Source organism: Dermochelys coriacea, chromosome 1 (assembly GCF_009764565.3).
Source record: "Dermochelys coriacea isolate rDerCor1 chromosome 1, rDerCor1.pri.v4, whole genome shotgun sequence".
NCBI classification, from domain to species: domain Eukaryota; kingdom Metazoa; phylum Chordata; order Testudines; family Dermochelyidae; genus Dermochelys; species Dermochelys coriacea.
The window spans coordinates 193,276,300-193,293,919 of record NC_050068.2 but is presented as its reverse complement, the minus strand read 5'-3'; the positions used below and the strand labels follow the sequence as shown (position 1 = coordinate 193,293,919).

General features: G+C 39.9%; 1 protein-coding gene across 1 annotated transcript in view; it reads right to left on the bottom strand.

Annotated features, from left to right (window-relative positions):
• The window catches only part of MORC1 (MORC family CW-type zinc finger 1), an 89,272-nt gene that overhangs the window by 25,768 nt on the left and 45,884 nt on the right, over positions 1-17,620 (bottom strand). The window contains exons 18-20 of the mRNA XM_043510575.1: positions 12,001-12,069; positions 11,399-11,629; positions 8,470-8,556 (exon numbers count right to left, since the gene is read on the bottom strand). Coding sequence (XP_043366510.1) covers positions 8,470-8,556; positions 11,399-11,629; positions 12,001-12,069 — 387 coding nt within the window. The remainder of the gene's footprint in view (positions 1-8,469; positions 8,557-11,398; positions 11,630-12,000; positions 12,070-17,620) is intronic.

Below are 17,620 nucleotides of genomic sequence, written 5' to 3'. Positions count from 1 at the left end.
TGGTATTTCTCCCTCCCACCACTGTTCCTCTGATATTCTTGTTAACTGCTGGAATTAGCCTACCTGCTTGTCACCATGAAAGGTTTTCCTCCTTCCCCCCCCTGCTGTTGGTGATGGCTTATCTTAAGTGATCACTCTCCTTACAGTGTGTATGATAAACCCATTGTTTCATGTTCTCTGTGTGTGTGTATATAAATCTCTCCTCTGTTTTTTCCACCAAATGCATCCGATGAAGTGAGCTGTAGCTCACGGAAGCTTATGCTCTAATAAATTTGTTAGTCTCTAAGGTGCCACAAGTACTCCTTTTCTTTTTGCGAATACAGACTAACACAGCTGCTACTCTGAAACCTTTCTTATGTTATAAACCAGAAAAAAAAGTCTAAAGTATTCTGATTGCCAGTTTGAAGCCCACCAGAGTGGTAATTTTCTGGTTAGTGGCCTTTCATGTAATCCATTGTTCTTTCACTCAGATTTTTGTTCAGCGTGACATTCCCAATCCAAATGTCTTGCAGGTATGGGAGAGATCTTTTCAGTACTAGGCAATTTCATCCAATGCCCCATTTGCTTTGAATGTGCAAACTAAGCCCTTGGGACTCTAAGCTCGGTAGAAAATGAGTGGCCACTGTCTGCGAACAGATTTGGCACAGTTCCCCTTCAATGCTGTGAGAAATCTGTCTCACAAACAAAGCAGTATTTGTTTTCTGCCTGATGTCCCCTAGGATGCTTTGCCATGAGAGGGCAGGGTGGGGACAACAGGGAGGCACTGCCATTGTAAAACAGAGGACAAGACCCTTAGTGCACCAATGGCTCCTAGAGAAGAGGTAGTGGTAGAGATGCACAGAAAGAGCTCACTGCTGCCTGGAAAAGAGAGATAAAGGGCTAAAAATAAAGAGGGAGGGAAATTAGCTGCCAACTCATTTTGCCAATGTAAGCAGAACTTCTAGCAGGAGGAAGCAAAAGGAAGACTGTCGTTAATGTACTCAGCTGGGATTCAGGATGTCTGGCAGAGATGGGAATTGAACCCTGATCTGACGCATCTTTGCCTGGTCATTTAACTTGTACCTCAGTTCCTCATATGGAAAAAAGGAACAACATTTTCTTCTTCTACCCTTCGTCTGTCTTGTCCAGTTAGACTGTAAACACTTCAGGGCAGAGGCTGCGTATGTACATGTGCAGTCCCTAACACAATGGGTCTCTGGGACAGTGCATTAATGTGATTAATTCAATTAGTTAATAAGGGGCACAATCTTTCCCCATAGTCACCTAGCAAGAGCACTAAACTACCTCCAGTATCCTCTAAGACAAGGCACAGCACATCCCTCACAGATTACTGTAGGCTTAGTGTCCAGAAACAGAAGCATTAGCAGCTAATTAAGGGTTTGTCTACATTGGGAGGTTTAATTAAAGTTACTCAAACTAGTTTGGAGGGAAAACACCTGAGCACACAAGACAGAATTCATTAGAGTGCAGTAACCCCTTGTTTACCGTGAATTGTGTAATACTCTTTCAAAATATATTACTGAGATTTATAAGCATGTGGAACCGTGCCTCATGCATGGCAGCGCACATCTGCCCCAACAGTGGATCTCCTTATACGGAATTGGTTTACTATGGACTGGTAGCATTGCAGAGTGGCCCGCTTTCCCAATTGTGATTGCAACCTGCTCGTCCATGCGTGTGGGACACTGCAGGTTGGTATGCTGCTGCTGCTAGTTCAGCACAGATCTCAGAAAAAGTCACCTTCACCATCCTGAAATTCTCTCACCACTGCTGGTCACCCCAGGTCTGCCTAGTGATCCTTTCCCACCAATCCGCACTGGTTTTCTAAGCCCAGGAACAGCCCTGGAATGTGTGAAGTTGCTCCAAGAACAGCTCCTGTAGAAGCAATTGCTTGGTATCAACCTCGTCCTTGTCTTCCTTCCTCCCCCGCTGCTGAAGCTGCTGCTGCCACATTATGTGCTTGGTGGTGAGGCAGGCACACTCCAAAACATAAAGATGCCTGAAATACAGCCTAAGTAGCCTGTGTGTGTTCGCGGTTGTCACCACAGCAGCATGGAAGACAGCTGGGTCCGTGCTGGCTGACAGCAATTTCAAAATGGTGCTAGCCCACCCAGAAGGAGAGGAAGCATTGGAGAGAGGGGAATCATGGGATTTTTTTAAAAACAACAACAACTTTGACTCCAAGTCCCAGAATTCCATTGGCTTCCTCTATTCATCCCACAATGTACAGCAAGAGAAATCCCAGGAAGCCCACCTCTCAGAAGCAAAGCTAAGGACCATGGAATACCCTTTGAGAATGTCACACACTTAACAGGTTTCAGAGTAGCAGCCGTGTTAGTCTGTATTCGCAAAAAGAAAAGGAGTACTTGGGGCACCTTAGAGACTAACAAATTTATTAGAGCATAAGCTTTAGTGAGCTACAGCTTATGCTCTAATAAATTTGTTAGTCTCTAAGGTGCCACAAGTACTCCTTTTCTTTTTAACACTTAACATGCAGCCTTGTGCATACAATGATGAGAATTGAAAGAAAGCACATGTGCCCACTATTAATTGCAGCTTGCGTACAGCGTGTTAACTAACACACATCAACTCACTGTGGATTAACCCCCCGCTAATGGAGACAAGCCCTATGTTTAACTTGGATTTCAGCTTTCCTAGTGGGAAAGTGAGTGAGGAAGACCATCACTGTATAATTCACACTTTTCACATGAAAATTAGGCAATATTGCTTAGCACTTCAATAGCATTTAGAATCCAGAGATGTCACAGTACTTCATGAAGCTGGGTAAGCAGTGATCTTTCCGAGTCTCTGTTTCCCTATCTGTAAGACGGCTAAGTCACTTGTCTGAGGTAATGCGGTCAAATCAGTGGCAAAGAATCAGGCATAAAATCTCCTCTGCTGACTCAGAGCCCAGTTAATAGGTGCCTTGGCTGCTGCCACATCTGTGATATAGTTTCTTTTGTTCAGGAGTTTGTTCATTGTTTGAAGGGAGAAAGAATACTAAAAAAAAAGTCCCATAAATAACGAGTTGGAATATTACTATGTTTTCAGAGATGGCAATAATGAAAAAAATATTCAGCCAAGAAAGAACTAAACAGTTAAAGCTAATGACAATCCTAATAGATTGTCCCTCAGCAATTACTTCTGCTGATCCCCACATTTGGGAGCAAGCTCCCCAGAGCAGCAAGTCTAAGCCATCTAAAACCATGAAAGCGATGGCTGCTCCCTTGCAGAAGCCTCCTCTTGCATGGAGATCTATGCCTGGGCGGGGGGTGGGGTGGGTGGTGGAGGGGCATGGATCAGCGTTCACAATGAACTCCCCACCAGTACCCAGCTTGGGCTGGGGAAGGTAATGATCCAACCAGCAGACCAAATTCAGTGATGAATCCTGGTCACAAGCCACCTGAGGCATGTTGGACATACTCGAAGAAGAACTGCCCAGAGCACTGGGCAGAGATTCCCTACTTCATCACATAGATACTCCATTACTTAAAGTGGGATGCTCCAAATTTTAACATCTCTAACAAACAGTATATAAACTACCTAGATTCCTTATACTGTGTGAAACATTTCACACTCTTATCAGAAGCCACCCCTCCCAGGTATCTAACTGGTTTCATTTTCTTGATATTTGCACCTCCAAATCAGTCCTCTCCAAATCCATCACTATTTTATCCCCCACCTGTTTCAATTTCATCTAACCATCCTGAATGGCCTGCTCAGGAACTATTCCAGATACAAGATCTCCACCTCATTTCTGTTGGTTCCATTTGATCCACTTCTTGCTTAGGACTAACGTACAATGTTCTTTATTCTGTCCTGCCATTTTTTCAACATAATTTATGTCATATACAGCGTACTACAGTTGGAGCTGCCAAGTTTTATTACCTATTAAAAAGCATCTGGATAATTTCACCTCATTCCTAGACATTAAGTGTCATAAACCAAGTTTTAGCCTGGAGCGAGGTTTTACAGCCATTACAAATGCTAAAAAACAGAGATTTATAATGGAACAGATGGCAGGGCTTTATTTATAGTGCGAGTAGTGAGCACTCTTTTGACAACAGTAGAGTCTGAAATACAGAATGATAACTGCTTTTACACAGACACTGATTCTTCTCTATCCAGGTGCACCATTAGGTTTATCTGCACAGAAGCTAGCAAGGCTGACTTTTTGAAGGGCCTGTGTACAGTACATTAATACAATCTGCAGTAAAGGCAAATTGATCATCAGCTACAAATAAATCAGGTTGTCAAAAAAATTAGACCAAGATTGAGACATTAAATGCAGATACAAGTGATGGGAAACCAAGTAGTCTATTGGATGAGAATTATTATCACACCAATCTAAAGCATATAGGCATGCTTAAAGCAAGTCAATAATATATAGGAATGTTAAAAAGGAAGTAGCAAGAACAAAGAAAGTTGCCTCACCATAAATCAATACTGCTGTCCTGGCTCATATATCTAGGATGTTATGTGCAATATAGCAAAATGCCAAGGAATTACATCTAATGAATATAATGAGAAGTTTAGAGAAGCATTTTACTATACTGTGAATTCAGTATTAGAGAAGCATATACTGCCTCCGTTAGATGAATTATACATAATGAGTAATTAGCCCAGGTCAAACAGATAAATGAAGACACAAGCAAAGGTAACAGCACCATTTTTGTCTACAAAACAAGTGATCTACAAAGATAGTTATTACAGGAGAATATACTGCGTATCTTAGAAGTTGGATATTGCCTCAGGCATGAAAAAAAGTGAAGATAATGGGGTATTGTGAAGGGATCTACTCTGCACAGGTGCCGCCTAGTGGTCAGTGAGGGTGTGACAGGTGCTCTTCTGTCTTGGCACCCCCTGTTGATAGCCTGTGGTGATCTGTCCTCTGCTATGGCTTGGCCCTCTGGCTGGGCCACAAGTTGTGTCCACCTGTTCCAAAGTATGTCAAGATTCCAACAAAAACCTAGTTCTTCTGCCTGGCAAGGGGCTTCAGGCTTCACCTGGCCAAAGTCCCAGACTTAGGACTAGGAAGACTCCATATCTCAGAAAGTCCCGAGTCTCCAGCCCCAACAGGACGTGGGTAAAGGAACCTGGGCCCACCCCTCTACACTAGGTTCCAATCCAGGGCCCAAAGGCAGTCAGCTGAACACAATACCCTGAAGTGCCAGGCCTCCTAGATCACTTCCTCCTGGCCTCCCCATTCAAGAGGGAAACGCAAAAGCTTGTAAACAAAATAAGTCAAAGAAGTCTCCAGCCTTGCAGAGGTCCAGAGTCCTTTTCCCTCAACAGGTTGGACAGACCATCAATAGTCAGGGGCCCCAGCAGGGCTCTTTTTGGAGTGTTTCAGAGTGTTGGTCTGCTCACCTCCGCTGGCTGCCTGCAAGCAAGCTACTCCACTCCCCTTTTCAGTTCCTCCTCCAGCCTGTGTATGTACTGCAGGTTTAGCAGGGCGGAACTGCCTAGGCCCAGAGTAGCTCCTTAACCCCTTCCACTTCAGTGTGGGGGCTGTACACCCCATCACACCTACCCATTCTATGCCCATTTAGTATAGAAGATGATTTGAAGCATGATCATCAGATATTTCACGTCACCCAGGACACTGATACGAACATGTTTACCTGTACTTTGTAAGAGTCATCTACATTCATATACTAGAGCCATTTTGATGTACTTCATTTGACAGATCAAGGACCAGATCTGCAGTCAGTGTGAACTGGCACAGCTTCATTGACTTACAAGGAGCTATCCCAGTTACATTAGCTAAGTGTCTGAGCCAAGATTTTAGTGAGAATATGTTTTACAAGGGCAATCTGGGTCTATATGGCAAGAGACAAGTATCTGCATACAGCCATTTTATGGCAAGCAGGGGACGGGTTAAGATGAGAGAATTCTGCTCCTTGAAGTCTTTAAACCATGATTTGAGGATTTCAATAGCTCAGACATAGGTGAGGTTTTTCGTAGGAGCGGGTGGGTGAGATTCTGTGGCCTGCGTTGTGCAGGAGGTCGGACTAGATGATCAGAACGGTCCCTTCTGACCTTAGTATCTATGAACTAAAACAGGCCAATAACTGTCTGGTTTAATATAACAAAAGCTGCCAAGGTAGTAAAAGGTAATTAATTCCTAATTTAATTCTTGCAGCTACAGCATAACGGAAAAGCAATGATATATCTACAGATAGTAGGTATTTGTCTAACTTAATTAACCACCAACAGCCTGAGATTAGATTGCCAGCTGTGATCACAAATGACATCTGATCTGCCAGTACTTCACTTGCAAGTGACACTTGAGTTACTTTAGAAATAACAAGATCTGAAATGGTCTGAAAAGTATCTAGTAGAGCGAGTGATAAAGAACTATTCCATACTTGCACTCCAAACAATCCCAGTCTGTTTGAGTAGTTTTTTTCCCAGGTTCATACTTTCATTTTTTGGCTGGTACTGTAAGTAAAAATGCCAAAATACCAGAAGCAATGTAATTCACGTATCATTTATGACCAACTCTGAAAGAGTAAGTACCGGACAATGAGAAAGCCTATTCTCCTGATGAGAGTGGCTTGGACAAGTTCTGCCCAAGTCACAACTTTTATTTTTATTGTTCGTATGGTAGTAGCATAGGTCTTGTTTTAGAGATGGGAAAACTGATGTTAGGTAAGTCACTTACAGTGTGTGCATCAGTGAGTCAGTGGCACACCTAGGAACACAAACCAGGTGTCCCAACTCCTACTTCTCATCTCTATTAGACCACTATTTGCATGTTGCTAGACATTTCTATAAAGAAAATACACATTATACCTAGGACTTACAATTATTATAATTAATCTTGGTCATCACACTTAATCACAGAAATGTAGGGCTGGAAGGGACCTCACAAAGTCATCAAAGCCAGCCCCCTGCACTGAGGCAGGACCAAGTTCGCAGGTGTACCTTTAATATTATTTCCTTGAGAAACTGCCAGCTCCCCTGAACTCCTTTCTGCCTTAAATTTTCTTCCCATGCGATCTTACCTACCAGTTATCTAAGTCTTCTGAAGTCCTTTGTCCTTATTCTGCTGCTCTCACTCCTTCCTTTCCCTAAAATTATAAAATTATCATTTCGTGATCGCTTTGGCCCAAATTGCCTTCCACCTTCAGATTCGCTACCAATTTTTCCCTGTTGGTCACAATCAAGTCTGAAATGGCTGTCCCCCGGTTACTTCCTCCACATTCTGAAACAAAAGCTGCTCCCGATGCACTCTTATGGGAAATTTGGTGATTTTTTCATATTACTTTTCCAACCGATGCTTGATTGTTATCTATTGCCACAAACAACAAATGGATTGTTATCTATAACAATTTCCTGTGTTAACATCCCCATCTGGAAGTGAGTTATGAGCTATTGGTACTCAAACCTTCACTGATGTTTCTTTTGACTTCAAGGAAATTATTTTGCTTTCACTTCAGGAGTTCAGCCAGACACTTTTCTTATATCAACAGCTACGTTTTAACGTATGCCTGCAATTAGTCTATGCTGCATCACAACAACTTCTGCTTTATTTTCAGGTTTTCCCCTTTATCCATTTCATGTGTCGTTAAGTCCAGTGTCAATTTCTTAAGTCACACTCCTCATATATTAAAGAGGCTTCACTCGACCACAGCATGGCCACAAATTGATTTAGTAACTTGATACTAGCCTGTATACCTTTCCATGGCCTAACTCCCTCTTATGTTTCACTGCCTTGATTCTAAGATAGTTACTTGTGCTGCTTTCAGGAAGTGATTTTCCCTTACTTTATCTTTGCAATTTTGCTCTATGTGCATCTTGCTATCACCAGACTCCCAGAGTTATTGTTAAAATTAATATACAACAACTATGCTAGTTTCATCTATCTTGTTGATGGTCTTTTTGTTATGGACAAAATACCTTGACTTGATGAAGGCTGCTATTCGCAGAGTTTCTGTGCTATTTCGAATAAATTATACTCCTAAAATTAACTAAGTATGTGCTAATTGCATGGACATAGTAGGTTTACTGTTTCATGGACTGATTTTCACTGCATTAGAAACACTACCTTTTCAAGCTTCATGACAAAGCAGCACTTTAGAGCAGATGATCCACAAGTAATGAAGGCAAGTAGCATTTCAAGTCAGGGGTTTAGAAAGCTCAAAGTCAATCAACTGAGGGTATTACTGGCTTTAAGTCATTTAGGCTTCTACCATGCTACATCTTTCTGCCATGTAAAAATTTTTTTTTTTTAAATCAGGCAATGTGGATAGTAAAACGTTTTGTTAACAGTCTTAAAATCTGATTAGACAAAATTATGCCACATCCCTAATGCTGGCACAATGGTGCTAGCAGCTATTTCTAAAAATGGTTTTCTAATAGGAAAAATAGTTATAAATGCACTCAGACTTCACTCTGGATTGACTACAGCTTATTTTACACAGTGCTTATGGGTTAAAAACAAAGGTAAAAAAGGCTTCTTACACAGATGATTTCTAGGTCACTGTCTTCTTTTTTAATTTTGGCAACTTCAGATTTCTCCAGAAACATTTGTTGGCTCTCATGAGGCACCTGCAATAAGATATTAGAATTGGAATCAACAAGTTAGAATTAGTTTTAGCATGCCAATAGCAGAGATGTTGAAGCACACCACATCACTCAGGATTAAGAGTAAAATAATGCTCCAGGATGTTACACCTATTCTAACAGTGTGGCAACCTGCAAATTTCCAAAATCTTAGCATTATTTAATAACTGCGTATTACTGCTTTTGCCTTCTGCTTTTTAGGTAAAAATACCCAGAACATGCATTTTTTTTATTTCTACATTTCCATGAGATGCACCAAGGGGCTGAAATATCCACAGTTCAAATCTGGTTCTGTTTCTACGGGCAAATTTTCAAGAGCGCAGTGTCCATTTTGCAGGTGCCATTTACACTTGTAAAATTTGTACTTGTGACTGAAGCGTGTGTACAAATTTGGATACTTGCACCCTTAACTACCCAGCTACAAGTTGAAATACACATTTGCACCTGCAGTTCATTGTGTGCTCTTTGCACCTGTCAAAAAGTATGCCAGTCATCAGTCTTCTGAATATTTGCCCCTGAATTTAATCCTGGCATTAAAATTACAATGTACAATATTCAAATCAGCATACATGAGCCAGCTGTCTTTTCACACTCAGTTTATGACCAGGAGTCATTTAGCACCAAAAATGATCATACCACATTAAACCAATAGTTCACCTAAAAGGGTATGCCATCCTCAACAGTCATTTCTGCCTGAGGAAGGCAAACAATGCTGGGCCCTAATGGTCAAATGAGCAATACTACCCCATTGGGTGTGTTTGGAATAGAGGGAGGGGACATGGGGAAAGTGACTTTTTCCTGACCTTTGCAAGTGTTCAGTTTATGCCCTGAAGCATGAGGACTGATCGCACAAGTGCATTTTTATTCCATCCAGTTTAACTGCTGATATTAGTCTTACTTACTGCTTTTAGATGTTTTATTTCTTCCAGCTGCTACAAAGAAATACCAGGCAAGCTGAACTGTAGCAGGTGTTACCACTATACTATTTTCAAAGCTGCATAAATCTTTCCATTCTAATCCCTCATTTTCAGTCACTTAATTGTCCCAAATATTCACCTTTTGGAATGAGATTCTACAGGGTCAGTCTCTGTGCAAAGGGGGGGGGGGGACTGTGTGTGTCTGTGGGGAGTTCTAGTCTGAGCAAAAATAATAGAAAAGACAGTCCCATTTTAAACAATTCTTGTGATTTTTGAAAAAAATCAAGTGTAAAAGTGCTAAGGGATCGCAAGTTGAAATTTGGTACGGAAGCAGCCCCAACTAAGAACGAGAACAACAACAACAACTAATAGAACTTTATGGGAACAAGATAATTAGTAATCTCTCCTCAAAGACAAGACCTATAATATCAAGGTAAGAGGCTATAACCAGACCCAAGAAACAAGATTCCTGAGTTCACTGCCATCCTCAAATCACCTGCATGTTAGTACAATGAACAAATACAAAATACTGGTACTTCACCATCATCTATGAACAGAGAGATGACAAGAAATGCTTACATGTTACAGAATACGATATCCTTCTGCTAAATCTAAGTATTTTATGTATGCTCTCCTTTAACATTAGCTATATGGAAATCCATTGTTCAAGGCTGTACGATAGACACCTTTCTTTTAAGTGTTAAACCAGGAAGGTACATAGAAGGAAAGTCCTCACTGAAAAGTGAGATTTGCTGGGCAAATGGATTAATCTGAGTATTTGTACTCTTAAGGATAGAAACAGAGAATCAATTTCAGGGGCACAGCTTCATCTACCTCTGCTGGTACAGCAACTCCAGAACAAGATTAGGACAGGAGTATTAAAGTATTTTTGGACCATCTCCACCATAAAATGGGTGGTATGAAATAATCATAAGCTTATAATTTTAATAGACATTAACATGCGTCAACAAAAAAAGCATGGGTTAGGAATGGAGTGAGTTCTGTCTATTGATTATTGGTTGAATATTTAGGGATTGTTGCACAGTATCCTGTGTGCTATTAAGTGAGGCTGTGTTTTTAATTTTTTTTATAAGCTAATTTTTTAACACTGGATTTTATTTCACTTGTTAATTATGTAAGAAATTTTCTTCTCAATTCAAAAAAACCAGCACTTAAGCACATAGGAGACTATAAACTAGTTGGAAAAATATTGCAAGTTCCTCATTATGTGTGTTGTGTTAGAACCTAGAAGCCAGGCTCAAACATGCACAAATATATTAGGCACAGTCCCTGCCCTCAAGAGTTTCTATTGTAACTCATATTTAAAGCAAGCTCGGTTTAGTACTTTTTTGGGTTCCATTTCACATTCCCGAGTGCTAGATGTTATTATACCTGCTCTTTGACTGTCTTTCTACTTAATCCTTAATTGTTTACAAGTAAAGTAAACAAGTAAAGTAAAGTAAGATCTTTGGGGCAGGGACTGTCTACTTTTGTGTTTTTACACTGTCCAATACAATGGGGCCCTATCCTGGGTTGGTTCCCTAGGAACTCAACACAATAGGCAATAATGCTAAATAATAGTACGTAGAACTTTTAAGGTAGTCTATGAACACATAGGCAAATGTACTTTCATATGGGCATTCCACCATTCCTTTCCATGCATTCTTGCAAACTAAACTTACCCCTCACTGATCATGGAAGCCTGTTAACAAAGACTGCAATTCTCAAAGCAACTGCAAAGATTTTAATCAAAGTTCATGAATTTTTTTTTAATAGTATTCACCCTTTCTTAAATTTTTTCTTATTGGAACTTCACCTTCTAAATTGATAAATACCCAGTATAAATCAAACTAATAAGCAAACTACTTTAGGAAGGAGATCAGAAACAAAGAAATAAAGTGGTACTAAACCAGTGAAACTTGGTGATGCTTCTCCAATAGGGAAATAGGAGGTATTTGTTGTTCCTTAGGTCTTGCTTTCTTCTGGGAAGTAGCCCTGTGCTCCGAAATATCCCATCTTTTAGGACCTCTTTTTTGCACGTGTTGTTTTCTGCTACAGTTATCCAAACATGAAGATGACGGAGCTGGCTCTCTATGGAAAGCATTTCTTTGACTCACTGTTTTCTGAACATTTTCATTTTTCTTAAAGAAAGGAAACTGTCAGTTATGTCAAAGTAACCACTTCTCTTTTGGATGGATCATTTAACAAGAATGCTCAAACTATTTTATCTCATAACTCTTGAATTACCACAAAGTTTGACCTTACTAAAAGCCTGATCCAGAAACCACAGAAGCCAATGGAAAAATTCCCATTAACTTCAAATGGGCTTTGGATCAGACTCTTAATGTGTTAGCAGACTTATTCTGCAAGATGAAACACCACTTCATTTGAAGGACAAAATTCTGACATGTACAAGTCTGAAGTAAATTAGCATGTGGACTATCTTTAATTCCTTTCTTGCCTCTGCTAGTTCACAATGGAAAATAGTTATCCAAAGAGTTTAGTTACTCACATTTATTAATAGAGTTCCGCTGCTGTCTCCACACTGAGCAACTGTGTGCGGTTTGATTAAACGAGATTTCTATACAAATAAATGTAAACACATAAAATTCAGAAGTTTACAGTAATTTATGCCTGTCACAAAATCAGTAAAGACTCACTAATGGACTGTTCTTACCAGCTTACATGTTAACTGTGAATGCTTGAGTTTAATATCTTTAATACTCCCATTACTGTAGTGGCAGGAAGCATTCACCACAGAAATAAGTTATAAATAACCTCTTTAAATATTTCTTCATCTCCCAACCTTATGAAAGTCAACTCACCTTCTGGTATCTGCTCTATGTAGAGTGAAGATTTCTGGGGCATCTTTAGCTAAGGAGTTTTATAGAAATCTGATTCTGCTATCTGTTATGTTTCACGAAGGTAGCAGAGGCTTTTGAAGAGTTGTTTATTTAGAAAAAAAAGGGGAGGGGGATTAAGCACGGTTAACTCCCAATTCCATTGCCCAACACAAAGTCACCACAGCACTGAAGTAAAACAAGTCTTTATAAAGGCCTGGCTTATTGGTTAGAAATTCCCACCAAAGAAGCTAGTGGTCAGAATTCTAATTCAAAGACCCCCAGCATCTCTGTGCTAGCTAGCCAAATGGACCAAAAAATGAATACAACTTCTATTTTCAGGGGCTACCCAAGTAGACTCCTCAAGTTTTTGGAACAAAATGGAAAGCTGTTCCCCAAGCAACCCCTGTTCTTCACAGGCTGATCAGTTATGCAGTGAATTTCCTGTCTAATCAGATACAATAGAATACCAAGAAAGAGGCTCAGAATGCTGTGTATTCCACAGTAAGCCTGACTTGACTTCAGTGGCTAGGGGCCTCAATAATCGTACTCTGGTGGAAATTCTATAAGCACCACAGCAGATTCAGATAAGTAAAAAAAAAAACGAGGCAGCAGGGAATTGTGCAATAAGTCTACTTGCCGGTGGTTGTTATTTTTAGGGCAGTCAATTAATCGCAGTTAAATCACGTGATTAACTCAAAAAATTGTGATTACAAAAATTAATTGCAATTAATGAGTTTTAATCGCACTGTTAGACAGAATACCAATTGGAATTTATTAAATATTTTTTATGTTTTCCTACATTTTCCTGTATATTGTATTCTGTGTTGTAACTGAAATCAAAGTGTATATTATTTTTGATTACAAATATTTGCGCCTATAAAAACGATAAACAGAAGAAATGGTATTTTTCAATTCACTTCAAACAAGTACTGTAATGCAATCTCTTTGTTGTGAAAGCGAAACTTACAAATATAGATTTTTTTGTTACATAACTTCATTCAAAAACAAAACAATATAAAAGGTACTGACGTGCCAGATATGCTAAACATTCATATGCCTCTTCATGCTTCGGCCACCACTCCAGAGGACATGTTTCCATGCTGATGACACTCATTAAAAAAATAATGCATTAATTAAATTTGTGACTGAACTCCTTGGGGGAGAATTGTATGTCCCCTGATCTGTTTTACCCACATTCTGCCATATATTTCATGTTACAACAGTCTTGGATGATGACTCAGCACATGTTGTTCATTTTAAGAACACTTTTACTGCAGATTTGACAAAACTCAAAGAAGGTACCAATGTGAGATTTCTAAAGATAGCTACAGCACTTGACCCAAGGTTTAAGAATCTGAAGTGCCTTCCAAAATCTGAGAGGGACGAGGTGTGGAGCACGCTTTCAGAAGTCTTAAAAGAGCAACACTCCAATGCAGAAACTACAGAACCTGAACCACCAAAAAAGAAAATCAATGTTCTGCTGGTGGCATCTGACTCAGATAATGAAAAGGAACATACGTCAGTCTGCACTGCTTTGGATTGTTCTCAAGCAGAACCCATCATCAGCATGGACGCATGACAGGAATGGTGGTTGAAGCATAAAGGGATAGATGAATCTTCAGCACATCTGGCACATAAATATCTTGTGACACCGGCTACAACACCTGTTCTCACTTTCAGATGACATTGTAAACAAGAAGCAGGCAGCATTATCTCCTGCAAATGTAAACAAACTTGTTTGCCTGAGTGATTGGCTGGACAAGAAGTAGGACAGAATGGACTTGCAAGCTCTAAAATTTTACATTGTTTTATTTTTGAGTGCAGGTTTTTTGTACATAATTCTACATTTGTAAGTTCAACTTTCATGATAAAGAGACTGCACTACAGTATTTGTATTAGGTGAATTGAAAAATACTATTTCTTTTGTTTTTTTACAGTGCAAATACTTGTAAACAAAAATATAAAGTGAGAACTATATACTTTGTATTCTGTGTTGTAATTGAAATCAATATATTTGAAAATGTAGAAAACACCCAAAATATTTGAATAAATGGTATTCTATTATTGTTTAACAGTGCGATTAATAGCGATTTTTTTTTTAATCACGCGATTAACTGCGATTAAATTTTTTAATCATTTGACAGCCTTTAGTTATTTTGTTTAAGTTACCAGCAGGTAGCTAGTTAAGAAGGTAGAGGTTTACATTGTCATCCTCAAAATTAGAGTTAGTAGATGAAAGGGGCACTTATATTGCCATCCGCAAATTAAACCTTTGTTTGCCTGAGCATCTGCAGGTATGGCCACTCGCAGCTCCCAGTGGCCACGGTTAGTCATTCCCGGCCAATGGGAGCTGCGGAAAGTGGCGTAGGCCTGGCCACTGCTTCCCACAGCTCCCATTGGCCAGGAACAGCTAACCGTGGCCATTGGGAGCTGCGAGTGGCCGTACCTGCAGACGCTCAGGTAAGCAAAGTGTCTCGTGGCCTGCCATGGGCTTACCCAGAACAAGCCAAGAACCAAGTTTGGGAACCCCTGACTTAGATGAAAGAGGTATTTCACAGCTCTCAGAGCTATTGTTTCAGACTGACTGCACACTCAGAGCACAACTGATTTCCACTCGGTTAATATTTAAGTCCTTTTATGCCCCCATTGAATACAGAAATACATTTGAATGTAAGCTTAGATTATGTAGCACAGTTTGGCAGCTGGGGTGAATTCAGCAGTCACAGTTTGGCAGTAACTTATCTTGTGTCTTTTTGAGAGCTAGTAGACAGTTAAGTACATATATACAAACTGTACAATATGCTATGCAACCTTGAGAAATTTAGTAAAGCACTGGTGACAAATATTTCAATCCCCTGCAATGTCTTTAGGGAATCACTGTTTGAAATTTATGAATGGTTTCATGTATGACAGTTCTACTCCCTGGGGGAGGGTTACCACAGCTTCTCCAGGGAGGAGGAGGAGGAGCAGGAGGGAGAGAGTATGAGCGTGAGTATATGTGTGGAGGGTGGGGGGTTACTCATCCTGGGATTGAAGACAACTCCAGAGAAGTTCCACTCCCTGGGGTGTCTTGCATGTACTCATTCAAACTGGATTTTCCAAAGACCAAAAGACAAAGAAAGGGCTTTGGGTATAAAAGGCTGAGCCTAACCTGACTCAGGGCCTTCTTTTTGACTCAGTAGATGAACAGGACCTTTGGTTCTAAGGGTACTCCCACCCTTGCTGAAGGTTTGGAAGGGATGTTTCCTACCAGATGCCAAAAATCACCTATCTTCACATGGGGTATGTTAACTAAATATATAGGAACTTTCTTTAACCAATTTTGTGTGTGTGTTGCTTTTTGCTCTCGTAATAAAATGAGTTTTATTGGAAGAGCTGTGTGGTCAAAGGTAAAAACATTGTGCTTGGAGAGAAAGCAACACAAAGATGCTGGCCTTGAGGCAGACTTCCTTGCTGGGGACATCACAAAGCGTGGCAGGGGGCTGTACAGCCTTAAAATCCCTTGTCAGCAGGAAGGGAGATGCGAGTCTCCACCCAAGAGAAGTGCTGGCTGGGAGCCATAAATCTTATGTCCTCAAGGGACCACAGAGAGGAAATACAGGTGCAGTTACTCTGAAACTGTGACAGCAATATTGCACAGAGTACATGTTGGCATACAAATGGTTCACCAGCACACGGTTCAATTACAAGTGTAACGTAACAGCAGTCTGAATAGACAAATCCTTCCTCTCCTTTCAGTATGGCGCAATTTGGGGCAGCTATACATCTCATTTAATATTCTGCATTTAAGTATCTAGGACCACATTTCTGTCCTCAGCATCACTGACATAAAACTGGAGCAACTCCATTAAAATCAATGGACTTATCCTGGATTGTCATTGCTGTAGCTAAACAATAATATCAAACCCATGAAATGTAAGAATATTGAAAAATGACCACTGTAGCCACGAGGCATTTTAATGAGTTATACAGCAATGATTTTCACAAAATGTACTTTGACCAAAATATTTTGTAACTTTCTTGATAGACTGTAGATATGCCTTCTTACATAAACTTGTCACCTGAAGGAGTATGGCCCGAAATTCAAGTGTATTTAGTTAAGCAACAACAGTTTTAAAAATGATTCAAAGTTGATTTCCAATGCTAAACAAATTTAGTATCACATAAGACAACACTAAGCATGCAAAGATTAGCTATTTAGTCGTTAAAATGTTCTGTTTCCTTCAGTACAAAAGTTACCATTACACTCTGGAAACATTAAAGGTTTGGCAAGTCCTCTTGTCCACCTTCCTGAAACCTAAGTGTAAGAATAAATGTTTTATTTTGTTTGGAAAGGTCCTTAAGTTCAGCACATGCACAATGAATGCTGGCTCCTGTCTGCCTGCTGAGAGTCCCCAAAGATGCTACTCCCTCTGTAACAGCTCAGAGAAAGGGAAAAAAAACACAGGACTCAATATTTATGCTGATTCTTACCAGCACTTACAATTTTTTCCAAGAAAAATGATAGCATTAAGTTGTCACAATAAAATGTACACACCTTTTTGTAAAATGTGCAGGATGTATGCACAGCTGGAGCGACAGCCAATATGCATTCAGGTAGGGAAGAGAATGTTTTACAGACCTGCTGGAGTTCTTTGAAGGTATTACCACCAAGATAAAGGCAAATTTAGTGGATGTACTTACACTTAGATTTTCAAAAGGCATTTGACAAGAGATAGCAATCAAAGATAAGGAAAGAAAAACAGGAGATACAATACAGTGATGGATCAAAAACGCTGTCTGAAGAAGAGGAGAAAAAACACATAGCTGGAAGCTTTTCAATTTGGCAAGACACGAATCAAGCTCCCCCTTACTCACCAGCCTCTGCAGGGTCAGTTCTAAGAACTGATGAAAGTCTGTCCACATACAAGAGACCAGTAGTTTACCGTAAGAGCACTGACATTTAGCATTTTACTGTAATTAGCGTTACCATAGTATAGCGAATTCTTGTATTACTGCATAACACTAGTTACATTCCAATGCTAAACCTCAGCATTTCCATGGCAGGCTGTGCATACCATCAATTAATTGGATAATTGTCCTGGAAACAAGTTCTCTAGGTTTGCAGAAGATACTAAAAATAAGAGCAAATTGTAACCAATCAAAGCTAATTATTGTGAAAAAATTATTGAAATCTCTTAGCATACAGCAGTGGTTTCAGAGGCAAGCAAGGTGTTAAATGGTGTTCTTTCCCTTTGCTACTACAAAGCAAGCAACAACGTTGCCTATATATGAGACATTTTTACTTCA